The 16,489-nt window shown below is 48.4% G+C and overlaps 1 protein-coding gene across 1 annotated transcript in view; it reads left to right on the forward strand.

Moving 5' to 3' along the window:
* The window catches only part of LOC136682446 (protein inscuteable homolog), a gene marked incomplete at both ends in the record, with an annotated part of 14,018 nt that extends 4,418 nt beyond the window's left edge, over nucleotides 1–9,600 (forward strand). The window contains 4 exons of the mRNA XM_066658885.1: nucleotides 6,170–6,512; nucleotides 7,723–7,775; nucleotides 8,510–8,633; nucleotides 9,487–9,600. Coding sequence (XP_066514982.1) covers nucleotides 6,170–6,512; nucleotides 7,723–7,775; nucleotides 8,510–8,633; nucleotides 9,487–9,600 — 634 coding nt within the window. The remainder of the gene's footprint in view (nucleotides 1–6,169; nucleotides 6,513–7,722; nucleotides 7,776–8,509; nucleotides 8,634–9,486) is intronic.
* Between the last annotated feature and the right edge of the window lie 6,889 nt (nucleotides 9,601–16,489).

The raw sequence follows: 16,489 nt of genomic DNA on the forward strand, positions 1-16,489 counted from the left end.
GATTGGCCGGCCTCTGTAGTCTCAGTGTGGTAACCTGGTCATGCTGTGTTCTGATTGGCCAGCCTGTGTAGTCTCAGTGTGATAACCTGGTCATGCTGTGTTCTGATTGGCCGGCCTGTGTAGTCTCAGTGTGGTAACCTGGTCATGCTGTGTTCTGATTGGCCAGCCTGTGTAGTCTTAGTGTGGTAACCTGGCCACGCTGTGTTCTGATTGGCCGGCCTGTGTAGTCTCAGTGTGGTAACCTGGTGGTGAATGGTCGGTCTCTGTGTGTTGAATGTCCTCTTACTGCATCGGGGGCAGAATCTGTCCATTTTACATGGTGAGAGGTGCAAGAACACCCTGTGTGTGTGTGTGTGTGTGTGTGTGTGTGTGTGTGTGTGTGTGTGTGTGTGGGTGTGGGTGTGCATTTTTGTGCATATAGTGTGTGTATGTGTAGTGTGTGTGGGTGTGTGCATGTGTATAGTGTGCGTGTGCGTGTGTGTGTGTGTGTGTGTGTGTGCATAAAGTGTGTTCATGTACAGTGTGTGTATGTCTCTGTGTGTTGAATGTCCTCTTACTGCATCGGGGGCAGAATCTGTTCATTTTACATGGTGAGAGGTGCAAGAACACCCTGTGTGTGTGTATGTGTGTGTGTGTGTGTGTGTGCTTATAGTGTGTGTGGGTGTGGGTGTGCATTTTTGTGCATATAGTGTGTGTATGTGTAGTGTGTGTGGGTGTGTGCATGTGTATAGTGTGTGTGTGTGTGTGTGCATATAGTGTGTTCATGTACAGTGTGTGTATGTACTCATCTCCTCAAACTCAACATGTCTCCTCAAACTCTACTGTAGGTGTCTGAGTGTCCTGCTGTAGGTGTCTCACTGTCTCGCTGTAGGTCGCTTTGTTCTGCTGTAGGTGTCTGAGTGTCCTGCTGTAGCTGTCTCACTGTCCCGCTATAGGTCTCTCTGTTCTGCTGTAGGTGTCTGAGTGTCCTGCTGTAGGTGTCTCACTGTCCTGCTGTAGGTGTCTCACTGTTCCTCTGTAGGTCTCACTGTCCTGTTGTAGGTGTTTCACTGTTCTGTGAACTGTGGTGATGCTGCTCTAGCCGCAGTGTGGAAGGAGGTGGAGGTGTCTCTGAGCCTGTGTGAGTTCAGTCACCGCTAACAGCTCAAACTGAGGGATAAAATACTTTTAAAACTATAACTGATGTTCTGATTTTAAGAACATTTTAAAACTATAAAATATCGAAGACAAAAGAAAGAGGTGCTGAACTGTGGCCATTGGTGCAGAGTGGAACTGAACAGAGAAAGTTCTGTCAGCACTAGCTCCATATAAATGTATTTAAACAGAAAGAAAAATCAGGAGGAGCATTCATTCATTGTCTGTAACTCTTATCCAGTTCAGGGTCGCGGTGGGTCCAGAGCCTACCTGGAATCATTGGGCACAAGGCAGGAATACACCCTGGAGGGGGCACCAGTCCTTCACAGGGCAACACAGACAAACTCACACCTACGGACACTTTTGAGTCACCAATCCACCAACTTGTGTTTTTGGACTGTGGGAGGAAACCCACGCGGACATGTGGAGAACACACCGACTCCTCACAGACAGTCACCTGGAGCAAGAGTCGAACCCACAACCTCCAGGCCCCTGGAGCTGTGTGACTGCGACACCTACCTGCTGCGCCACCATGCCACCCTCAGGAGGAGCAGAGTTACTTTATTATTCCCCTCAGGGAAACGTAGTCTCTGTAGTTAACTGTCCTGTGGTGGTGAACACACACACACGCACATAAGCCATATTTAACCACACACACAGGGGTCCGGTGGGGGTTAGGTGTATTTCTCAAGAGCTCATCAACTATGGATGTTGTGGGAAGACACAGAACTGTTCCTTCAGTGAAATAAAATCTCTGTGGAATGTTCTCTGGCTGTGTTTCCTCAGTAAAGGCTCTGAAGACGTCCTCCTGACGTTCCGCGGTGACGGTGCTGTTACATTTTCTCTCCGCCTCACACTACTCTGATGTTTCTGCGTGACCCACAAAGCTGAGAGAGGAGCAGAGCGCCGCTGACAGGATGAACCTGACGTATCTCTGGCAGATTAGAGACTGTGGCTCTGTCGCTGTGTGTGACTCAGTGACGGTAATGTCCTCACTTTCAGCTCCACATCAATAATACGGTACACAACAATAACACTGATCCAGGCACAGACGTGTAATGACATGACGGACAGTCTCGCAGCCAATGGGAATGCAGAGGAAAACTTTTTTGTGTGGGATTTGACAGGTGAAACGGCAGGAGCACATGAGAGGACCACAAATACGTCTCGAGCTGCGCAGCGAACAAATAAACCACGTCACCCGCTGCCACACAGCACCGGAATTATTGATGCTGAAAGAAATGTGTAATGCAGGACTTTATAGAATGATTCTGTGTGTGTGTGTGTGTGTGTGTGTGTGTGTGTGTGTGTGTGTGTGAGTGTGAGAGAGAGAGAGAGAGAGAGAGAGAGAGAGAGAGAGAGGATGAACACTGACAGAAACACATGGAAACACAGCTCAGTGACTTCTCTGGATGCTTCAAACTGTCCAAAGAACACAGGGGTTTATTTACAATGATCAGAAAAAGTTTCACATGAGCCCCAATCAAAGCGCTCCGTCTCCCAGAACTGATCTAGACTTTACCCAGAGGAGCTGTGTGTGTAAACACAAATGTCTGTAACACTGTCCTGGATGTTCCCCGGACTTTATCCTCTCTCTGGGACACAATCTGTGTAAAATCCCAGTGACCCCTGTGAGAACAGAGCTGGGAATGTTCCGAGAATCACGCTGTACCTCCTGCACATGCACCCTGCCTGAACCACATGCTGCACAGGCTCCGCCCCCTACCTGAACCACATGCTGCACAGGCTCCACTGTGAAAGACGTCTCTGGAAAACTCCGGACCTGATTCCCGATGTTAACCAGAGTTCCTGTGCGTAAACATCTTATGTTACGTGCCTTAAACCCGTTGGAACAATCTTCTGCAAATACAACAACATGTGTCCTCCCAGTGTCCACTAACTAAGCCAATGGTGCTGTGCCCCAGTTGGAGGGCAGTGAGAGGGCTAACTCCACCACACTCACACTGACCAGAATAAAGGCTGGATTTTCACTGAGGAGGCCATAAAAGACTTTAGACTCTGCAGGTGTACACATTTCTCAGTGCTAAGTTCTGAGGTGATGCATATCTACTCCTTTTTTACTCCTGTGGTATTTGGGAAAGTTAATTTGCCGCTGTGATTATCAGCTCCTCCTGGAGGTAGTTTTCAGAACTGCACTCTCCTCTTGAGGTCAGCGGCAGAAGCGAAGGCCTGGCCCTGTGTTCGTTCAGTAGCGGAGCTCTCGCTGTGTAAACACTCCCCAGAGATGCTGAGAGTAGCTCATTCATGCAGCAAACACTCACAGAATAAAGGCCAGGTGCCCGCTGACCTCCCTACGCTCAGCTACGTAAATATTTGTCATTTCCACAGCTCAAGAGCAGCACATTCATCCCCTCCCATAAAACACAACTATTATCCTGATTACTCCATTCAGATGAGGGCTTTCTGTGCCTCCGCTGATGGAGAGATTTGAGGAGAGTCTCCTCCAGCGCTGCGCTGGTGTTTATATATAAACAGGGGTATAGATACCTGCATTACGATAATCACACTCCATTCACAGCCTGCCGTTTATCTCCATCACAGCCGGCAGGCAATGGAAAAGTTTGTTTAAGCAGAGAGAGAGAACCCCCCCCCTCCCCGGTTCAGTTTCCCTGAGTTTTATTCTCTGCTTTGTTTGAAAACAGCAGCCGTCCTTCACACAACATAACAATCCTGACCAATGGAAACACAGCAAAATCACTTCATTTACATAATGAAGATTACAGAATAAAATCTCTCTGCTTCAGCATCATTATCAATGAAGAGCATTCTAATCTGAGTGCTGATGAGTCTGAGAGTCTATAAGATTAACATGCTTTCATTCTGGAAAATTTCACTTATTTAAGAATTAACACCTGGTTTCATGATCTATGTGATCTGCTTGAAGTGATCAGTTTGAAGTGACCTGTTTTCTGTGATCAGTTTTCAGTGATCTGTTTGAAGTGATCAGTTTTAAGTGATTGCTTTATGTGATCAGTTTGAAGTGACATGCTTTATGTGATCTGTTTGAAGTGATCTGTTTTCTGTGATCAGTTTTCAGTGATCTGTTTTGTGATCTGTTTGAAGTGATCAGTTTGATGTGATCTGATTTGTGATCAGTTTGAAGTGATCTGTTTTCTGTGATCAGTTTTTTTATGATCAGTTTGAAGTGATCTGTTTTATGTGATCTGTTTTATGTGATCAGTTTCTTGTGATCAGTTTGAAGTGATATGTTTCATGTGATCTGTTTTCTGTGATCAGTTTGAAGTGATCTGTTTGAAATAATCTGGCTGAAGTGATTGTACTTCAGTCACTTATAGTTAGTTGTGTGAATTTTGGTGTGATCTTCGACACCAAGCCTGGGTGTAATGGGGGGGGGGGGTGTTGGTTAAGGATCTGACTATGGTTCGAGTGAGTATTGAGTGGGCGTGGCCTAAAATATTTTCAGTAGCCAGTAATACATCGACAGCTCCTCATTATTCCCATTATTTTGTTTATTTAATTGTATTTTAATCTTAATTCTAAGAGAGATCAGGAACATCAGGAAAAGCATAAACACGCAGCACATACTGAGAGGAAGCAGACAGACAGCAGTGGACGTGTCATCTTTCTGAAGAATGTGAAGGATTTATGCAGACGACTGCACTGATGTTTATCTTCACAGAACTTGTAATCACAGATTTGCAAAGTGAAGACCACGCCTGATGTAAGCAGGGCAAGGAAGGGGAACTCAGAAGGACTTGGGCTGGAGTTCTGTGTGGCTTCTGCTGGTGGAGAGTCCAGCCAGACCCCCCCTTACCTGGGAAATTCACTGGTGAAAGAGGAGGAGTAGAGGTGGGGGTGGGGTGCGAATTTCGTCACGAGAAGGTGAGGAGAGAGGAGTGGGTTTTATAGGATGCAGAGTAATGAAGAGGAGGAGTCTGGGCGTGGTTCTTCTCCCAAACTTATTTCATAACTCCATTTTAAGAGCTGCCATTTCTACATGTTTCAGTAACACCATCACCTCCTTCTAAGCTTCCCCTCCAGACTGATTCTGTGCCTCAGCCATCCTCCCTGCAGTTTTGTCCACTTCCAGAAGGTGGTGTTCTTGTGGTGAGGTGTGTGTGTTTTGCAGACGACGAAACTGGTCCCAGGTTGAGAGGTTTTAATGGAATCACAGACTGGTTTCCTCTGAGATGGAGGGAGTTTTGTCTTTCTGACTCTGTGGTGGGTGGGGGCCAGCGGGGCCAGGTTGATGACGCTCGTGATCCAAATGATGGGCAATTAAGAGACAGAGAAGTCCCTGCTTTCCTGCTCGCGGGCCCCTGCTACTGATTATCTGCGCTGCCTCTGCGTGGGTGGAAGGCGATGTTATTGCGGGGATTATTTGACCTGGTGCTTTACCCTCCTGTGCTCTCCGCAAGCGTCCCTGACCTCTGTGAATCTGCTGACCCCTCTGGCTATTACTGCCCGGCCAAAGAAGCCATCTCTCCGACACTAATTGGCCCCCACTTGTGCCGGGCATTATCCGCATCTGCGTTTGTGACAGATCCGCAGCGTCACTGTCCACAACACAAAAACAGCCCGGAGGATTCAGAGAGGTAAAGCTCTTCTCTCTCTATCTCAGGGAGAAGGGTTTAAACCGAGCCGGACCTGCTGGGATCCATTTGGCCTCAGACCGCTCTGCTGTGGTCAGAGGAAAAACAGCTGGAGTAGAACAGCTGTAACCGCACAGAGGTGTTGGTCTGTTAAGTTTGAATGATTCTGTTTTCCTTCTTTGTTCCTTTTGATTCACAACAAAGTGTTAAATCACTGGAGTGACTGATCTCCGAGCTAGACTGGTCACTCAGAACCTGAACCACGGTTAGGAGCTGAGGAGGGAGTGGATTCTCTCTCTGGAGGAGAACAGAGGTGTTACGATTTGTTTGGGCTCATGCACCACACCTGGGACTGTGGTGTGGTGTTAGGTGATGGGGTGAGGAGGACGTGGCCTCTGGACATGGCCCTGTGTACACAGGCAGTTAAAGGTATGACCTAACGGTGTGTGTTGTCCCCCCAGGATGCTGTCCATTCAGGTAGACTCTGTGCAGCGCTGGATGGAGGACCTGCGCCACATGACGGAGGTGGAGTGTATGTGTGTCCTGCAGTCGAAGCCCATCGGAGTAGACGAGGACCCTCCGGGTGACCTCATTGTGACAGGTGATCATGTGACTCGGGACAACCTGCAGACCCTCCTGAAGAGAGCGCTAGTGGTCAGCACAGAGCTGGGGAAGATGTTCCAGAGACTGGAGAGGGGACGCTGGCAGAGGGTCCATGGCACGGCGGTCCGAGCAAACTGCCACGTCCGCTCCCTAGTGCACGAGTACAGCGGCGCCCGGACCACCGGCTCCCACCTGCACAAGGTCAGAGCTAACACACACTTCAGACACACACTCCACACCCACCCCTCACACATACACATCTCAAGCACTCCACACACACACCTCACACATACACACCTCACACACTCCACACACACACCTCACACATACACACCTCACGCACTCCACACACACACCCCTCGTACATACACACCTCACACTCCACACACACCCTCCACACACACACACTCGACACCCACCCCTCACACATACACACCTCACACACTCCACACACATCCTCCATACACACACCCCTCACACATACACACTTCATGCACTCCACGCACACACTCCACACCCACCCCTCACACATACACACCCCATGCACTCCACACACACACCTCACACATACACACCTCACACAATCCACACACACACCCATCGCACATACACACCTCACACTCCACACACACACTCCACACCCACCCCTCACACATACACACCCCACGCACTCCACACACACCCCTCACACATACAGACAATACACATACATACCTCACGCACTCCACAAACCCACACTTTACATCCACCTCTCACACATACACACCTCACGCACTCCACACACACCCCTCACACATACACATCTCACACATACACACCTAACACACTCCACACACATCCCTCACACACTCCACACACACCTCACACACCCTCCATACACACACCCCTCACACATACACACTTCATGCACTCCACGCACACACTCCACACCCACCCCTCACACATACACACCCCATGCACTCCACACACACCTCACACACTCCACACACACACCCATCGCACATACACACCTCACACTCCCACACACCCTCCACACACACTCCACACCCACCCCTCACACATACACACCCCACACAATCCACAACCACCTCTCACACACTCCAAACACACACCACTGCCACGTCCATTCCCTCATGCATGAGTACAGTGGCGCCCAAACCACCAGCTCCCACACACTCCACACACACACATACATGCACACAACCTTCACACCTCTCAGACACCCCTGACCCACACCACACACACTCTACACACAGCCCTCACACACACACCCTTCACAGCCCTGTGGTCTGTGCAGATAAAATTTGTGTTTGAGTGAGTTCATGATGTTGTGTGTAAACAGAAGCTGATGTGCTGTGTGTGTGGTGTGTGATGTGTGTGTATTGTTTTGTATGTGATGTGTGTGTTGCAGTATGAAACAGCTCTGCTGGAGAAGTGCATGGAGCTCACTGTCATCACTGAGAGGTAACACACACACACACACACACACACTCTCTCTCTCTCTCTCTCTCATACACACACACACACATATTCTCACTCTCTCTCTCTCTCTCTCTCTCTCTCTCTCCCACACACACACACACACACACACACACACACACACACACACACACACACAGTGTATCAAAGAATTACTTAAAATTAATTAAAAGTGAAGTACTGGAGAACATTTGGGTTTCATTTGATTGGGCGGGGTTCAGTAGGGTAGGGGTTTGGGGGTGTGGTTCAGTAGGGTAGGGGTTTGGGGGCGGAGTTCAGTATGGTAGGGGTTTGGGGGGTGGGGTTCTGATATTGTAGTTCTTTGTGTTGCTGTTGAGGTTTTTTTTGAAGTTGTTTTGTTGATGATGTGGTAGTTGTCTTTTGTTGATGATGTTTTTGTAGTTGTTGTTAATGATGTTTTTGATGTTGATAGTGTAGTTGTTGATGTTGTTTTTGTTACTGTTGTTATGTTGTATTGTTGCTTTTGTTGATGATGTTGCTGTTAATCTTTTTGTAGTTGTTGATGTTAATTATGTTTTTGTTTTTGTTGTTGATGTTGCTGTAGTAGTTGTTTTTGTTGTTGATGTTGTTAATTATGTGTTTGTTTTTGTTGATCATGTTGTAGTAGTTGTTGTTTTTGTTGCTGTTTTGTCTCAGTTTCTTGTCGGAATAAACCCAGTAAATAACTGACCCCTGAAGGAAGTGTCTCCCGTCCCCAGGTGTCTTCACACGGAAGACGAGTACTTCCTGAAGTCCATGAAGGAGGCAATTCACGAGATCCTTACCGACGTCAGTGAATCCTTCAGCCATATGATCGACACGGCACTGGCCAATGAAATACAGGTATGGACAGGCACTGACCAAACACTGACCACCATACACTGACCACACAAAGACCACACACCGATCACACACTGACCACACACCAATCACACACTGACCACACTGACCACCATACACTGACCACACACACCAACCACTTACTGACCACACTGACCACACACTGTCCACACTGACCAAATACTGACTACACTGACCAAACACTGTCCACACTGACCAAATACTGACTACACTGACCACACACCAACAACCCACTCATCACACACTGACTAACCCTAACTCTCTCCATACTGACCACACCCTCACTACACTGATCACAAACTGACTACACACTCACCACACTGACCACACACCAACAGCACTCACCTCTCTGAGCACATTGTCCAGACATGGACTAAAACGACCACAAATTTACCACATTGAGCACATAGTGACCACATACAGACTACACTGGACACACACTGAGCACACGCTGACTACACTAAGGACACACTGATCACACCAACCACACACACCACACTGATCACAAACTGACCACACATGGACTACAATGACCACATACTTACTACAGCAACCACACCGGCCACACACTTGCCACACTGACCACATACTGACCACCACCACACAGACCCTTACCAGACTGACCCCTCCTTGACTGACTGACCCCTCACTGACTCACCCTTCACAGACTGACCACTCACAGACTAACTGACCCCTCACAGACTGACCAGTCAGACTGACCACTCAGACTGACTGACTCTTCACAGACTTACCCGTTCTGACCTGTTACCCAAAAACACTGTGAGGAAACTCTCTAATGCTGTGGTTCTGTCCTGGGGGACGTGGTCTCTCTCAGGTCCTGATTAAACAGGTGCAGGACTCTGAGGATATTTTCGTGATGGAGAATGCCATTAGCAACTTATTGTCACTAACACAGGATGGACCCCAGCTCTGCAGCATTATCGCCAAGGTCAGGACCCCCTTTTACACATTTACACATACACCGAGCTACACAACTGCACAACCACAACACTACACAACTGCAGAACCACACCACCACAACACTACACAACTGCACAACCACACCACCGCAACACTACACAACCACAACACTACACACCTACACCACCACAACACTACACAACTGCACTACCACACCACCACAACACTACACAACTGCACAACGACACCACCACAACACTACACAACTGCACAACCACACCACCACAACACTACACAACTGCAGAACCACACCACCACAACACTACACAACTGCACAACCACACCACCGCAACACTACACAACCACAACACTACACACCTACACCACCACAACACTACACAACTGCACTACCACACCACCACAACACTACACAACTGCACAACGACACCACCACAACAATACACAACTGCACAACCACACCACCACAACACTATACAACTACACAACCACACCAACACAACCCTACACAACTGCAAAACCACACCACCAAAACACTACACAACTGCACAACCACACCACCACAACACTACACAACTGCACTACCACACCACCACAACACTACACAACTGCAGAACCACAACACTACACAACTGCAGAACCACATCACCACAACACTACACAACTGCACAACCACACCACCACAACAATACACAACTGCACAACCACACCACCACAACACTACACAACTGCACAACCACACCACCACAACACTACACAATTGCAGAACCACACCACCACAACACTACACAACTGCAGAACCACAACACTACCCAACTGCAGAACCACACCACCACAACTCTACACAACTGCAGAACCACATCACCACAACACTACACAACTGCAGAACCACAACACCACAACACTACCCAACTGCAGAATCACATCACCACAACACTACACAACTGCAGAACCACAACACTACCCAACTGCAGAACCACACCACCACAACACTACCCAACTGCAGAACCACAACACTACCCAACTGCAGATCCACACCACCACAACACTACACAATTGCAGAACCACACCACCACAACACTACACAATTGCAGAACCACACCACCACAACACTACCCAACTGCAGAACTACACCACCACAACAATACACAACTGCACAACCACACCACCTCAACAATACACAACTGCACAACCACACCACCACAACACTACACAACTGCACAACCACACCACCACAACAATACACAACTGCACAACCACACCACCACAACACTATACAACAACACAACCACACCACCACAACACTACACAACTACACCACCACAATGCTACACAACTGCACAACCACACCACCACAACACTACACAACTGCACTACCACACCACCACAACACTACACAACTGCACAACCACACCACCACAACAATACACAACTGCACAACCACACTACCACAACACTACACAACTGCAGAACGACACCACCACAACACTACACAATTGTAGAACCACACCACCACAACAATACACAACTGCACAACCACACCACCACAACACTACCCAACTGCAGAACCACACCACCACAACACTACACAACTGCAGAACCACAAAACTACCCAATGCAGAACCACATCACCACAACACTACACAACTGCAGAAACACACCACCACAACACTACCCAACTGCAGAACCACAACACTACCCAACTGCAGAACCACACCACCACAACACTACACAATTGCAGAACCACACCACCACAACCATACACAACTGCACAACCACACCACCTCAACAATACACAACTGCACAACCACACCACCACAACACTACACAACTGCACAACCACACCACCACAACAATACACAACTGCACAACCACACCACCACAACACTATACAACTACACAACCACACCACCACAACACTATACAACTACACCACCACAATGCTACCCAACTGCACAACCACACAACCACAACACTACACAACTGCACTACCACACCACCACAACACTATACAACTACACAACCACACCAACACAACCCTACAGAACTGCACAACCACACCACCACAACACTACACAACTGCACAACCACACCACCACAACAATACACAACTGCACAACCACACCACCACAACACTACACAACTACACAACCACACAACCACAACACTATACAACTACACCACCACAATGCTACACAACTGCACAACCACACCACCACAACACTACACAACTGCACTACCACACCACCACAACACTACACAATTGCACAACCACACCACCACAACAATACACAACTGCACAACCACACCACCACAACACTACACAACTGCACCACCACACAACCACAACACTACACAATTGCAGAACCACACCATCACAACACTACACAACTGCAGAACCACAACACTACACAACTGCACAACCACACCACCACAACAATACACAACTGCACAACCACACCACCACAACACTATACAACTACACAACCACACCAACACAACCCTACACAACTGCACAACCACACCACCACAACACTACACAACTGCACAACCACACCACCACAACACTACACAACTGCACTACCACACCACCACAACACTACACAACTGCAGAACCACAACACTACACAACTGCAGAACCACATCACCACAACACTACACAACTGCACAACCACACCACCACAACAATACAAAACTGCACAACCACACCACCACAACACTACACAACTGCACAACCACACCACCACAACACTACACAATTGCAGAACCACACCACCACAACACTACACAACTGCAGAACCACAACACTACCCAACTGCAGAACCACACCACCACAACTCTACACAACTGCAGAACCACATCACCACAACTCTACACAACTGCAGAACCACAACACCACAACACTACCCAACTGCAGAATCACATCACCACAACACTACACAACTGCAGAACCAGAACACTATCCAACTGCAGAACCACACCACCACAACACTACCCAACTGCAGAACCACAACACTACCCAACTGCAGATCCACACCACCACAACACTACACAATTGCAGAACCACACCACCACAACACTACACAATTGCAGAACCACACCACCACAACACTACACAACTGCAGAACCACAACACTACCCAACTGCAGAACCACACCACCACAACACTACACAATTGCAGAACTACACCACCACAACAATACACAACTGCACAACCACACCACCTCAACAATACACAACTGCACAACCACACCACCACAACACTACACAACTGCACAACCACACCACCACAACACTATACAACAACACAACCACACCACCACAACACTACACAACTACACCACCACAATGCTACACAACTGCACAACCACACCACCACAACACTACACAACTGCACTACCACACCACCACAACACTACACAACTGCACAACCACACCACCACAACAATACACAACTGCACAACCACACCACCACAACACTACACAACTGCACAACCACACCACCACAACACTACACAATTGCACCACCACACCACAACAACACTACACAATTGCAGAACCACACCACCACAACACTACACAACTGCAGAACCACAACACTACACAACTGCACAACCACACCACCACAACAATACACAACTGCACAACCACACCACCACAACACTATACAACTACACAACCACACCAACACAACCCTACACAACTGCACAACCACACCACCACAACACTACACAACTGCACAACCACACCACCACAACACTACACAACTGCACTACCACACCACCACAACATTACACAACTGCAGAACCACACCACCACAACAATACACAACTGCACCACCACACCACCACAACACTACACAACTGCACAACCACACCACCACAACACTACACAATTGCAGAACCACACCACCACAATACTACACAACTGCAGAACCACAACACTACCCAACTGCAGAACCACACCACCACAACTCTACACAACTGCAGAACCACATCACCACAACACTACACAACTGCAGAAACACGACACCACAACACTACCCAACTGCAGAACCACATCACCACAACACTACACAACTGCAGAACCACAACACTACCCAACTGCAGAACCACACCACCACAACACTACACAACTGCAGAACCACAACACCACACAATTGCAGAACCACACCACCACAACACTACACAATTGCAGAACCACACCACCACAACACTACACAACTGCAGAACCACAACACTACCCAACTGCAGAACCACACCACCACAACACTACACATCTGCAGAACCACACCACCACAGCACTACACAACTGCAGAACCACAACACTACCCAACTGCAGAACCACAACACTACACAACTGCCGAACCACACCACCACAACACTACACAACTGCAGAACCACAACACTACCCAACTGCAGAACCACACCACCACAACACTACACAACTGCAGAACCACAACACTACCCAACTGCAGAACCACATCACCACAACACTACACAACTGCAGAACCACAACACTACCCAACTGCAGAACCACACCACCACAACAGTACACAATTGCAGAACCACACCACCACAACAATACACAACTGCACAACCACACCACCTCAACAATACACAACTGCACAACCACACCACCACAACACTACACAACTGCACAACCACACCACCACAACACTACACAACTGCAGAACCACAACACTACCCAACTGCACAACCACACCACCACAACACTACACAATTGCAGAACCACACCACCACAACACTACACAACTGCAGAACCACAACACTACCCAACTGCAGAACCACAACACTACCCAACTGCCGAACCACACCACCACAACACTACACAACTGTAGAACCACAACACTACCCAACTGCAGAACCACATCACCACAACACTACACAACTGCAGAACCACATCACCACAACACTACACAACTGCAGAACCACACCACAACACTACCCAACTGCAGAACCACACCACCACAACACTACACAACTGCAGAACCACAACACCACACAATTGCAGAACCACACCACCACAACACTACACAATTGCAGAACCACACCACCACAGCACTACACAACTGCAGAACCACAACACTACCCAACTGCAGAACCACAACACTACCCAACTGCCGAACCTCACCACCACAACACTACACAACTGCAGAACCACAACACTACCCAATTGCAGAACCACATCACCACAACACTACCCAACTGCAGAACCACAACACTACACAACTGCCGAACCACAACACTACCCAACTGCAGAACCACAACAATACCCAACTGCCGAACCACACCACCACAACACTACACAACTGCACAACCACACCACCACAACACTACACAACTGCACTACCACACCACCACAACACTACACAACTGCACAACCACACCACCACAACAATACACAACTGCACAACCACACCACCACAACACTACACAACTGCACAACCACACCACCACTACACTACACAACTGCACCACCACACCACCACAACACTACACAACTGCAGAACCACACCACCACAACACTACACAACTGCAGAACCACAACACTACACAACTGCAGAACCACAACACTACACAACTGCAGAACCACAACACTACCCAACAGCAGAACCACATCACCACAACACTACCCAACTGCAGAACCACACCACCACAACAATACACAACTGCACAACCACACCACCACAACACTACACAACTGCACAACCACACCACCACAACACTACACAATTGCAGAACCACACCACCACAACACTACACAACTGCAGAACCACAACACTACCCAACTGCACAACCACACCACCACAACACTACACAATTGCAGAACCACACCACCACAACACTACACAACTGCAGAACCACAACACTACCCAACTGCAGAACCACAACACTACCCAACTGCCGAACCACACCACCACAACACTACACAACTGTAGAACCACAACACTACCCAACTGCAGAACCACATCACCACAACACTACACAACTGCAGAACCACAACACTACCCAACTGCAGAACCACACCACCACAACACTACACAACTGCAGAACCACAACACCACACAATTGCAGAACCACACCACCACAACACTACACAATTGCAGAACCACACCACCACAGCACTACACAACTGCAGAACCACAACACTACCCAACTGCAGAACCACAACACTACCCAACTGCCGAACCTCACCACCACAACACTACACAACTGCAGAACCACAACACTACCCAATTGCAGAACCACATCACCACAACACTACCCAACTGCAGAACCACACCACCACAACACTACACAACTGCCGAACCACAACACTACCCAACTGCAGAACCACAACAATACCCAACTGCCGAACCACACCACCACAACACTACACAACTGCACAACCACACCACCACAACACTACACAACTGCACTACCACACCACCACAACACTACACAACTGCACAACCACACCACCACAACAATACACAACTGCACAACCACACCACCACAACACTACACAACTGCACAACCACACCACCACTACACTACACAACTGCACCACCACACCACCACAACACTACACAACTGCAGAACCACACCACCACAACACTACACAACTGCAGAACCACAACACTACACAACTGCAGAACCACAACACTACACAACTGCAGAACCACAACACTACCCAACAGCAGAACCACATCACCACAACACTACCCAACTGCAGAACCACACCACCACAACAATACACAACTGCACAACCACACCACCACAACACTACACAACTGCACAACCACATCACCACAACACTAACCAACTGCAGAACCACACCACCACAACACTACACAATTGCAGAACCACACCACCACAACAATACACAACTGCACA

The sequence above is a fragment of the Hoplias malabaricus genome, unplaced genomic scaffold (assembly GCF_029633855.1).
Source record: "Hoplias malabaricus isolate fHopMal1 unplaced genomic scaffold, fHopMal1.hap1 scaffold_428, whole genome shotgun sequence".
NCBI classification, from domain to species: Eukaryota; Metazoa; Chordata; class Actinopteri; order Characiformes; family Erythrinidae; genus Hoplias; species Hoplias malabaricus.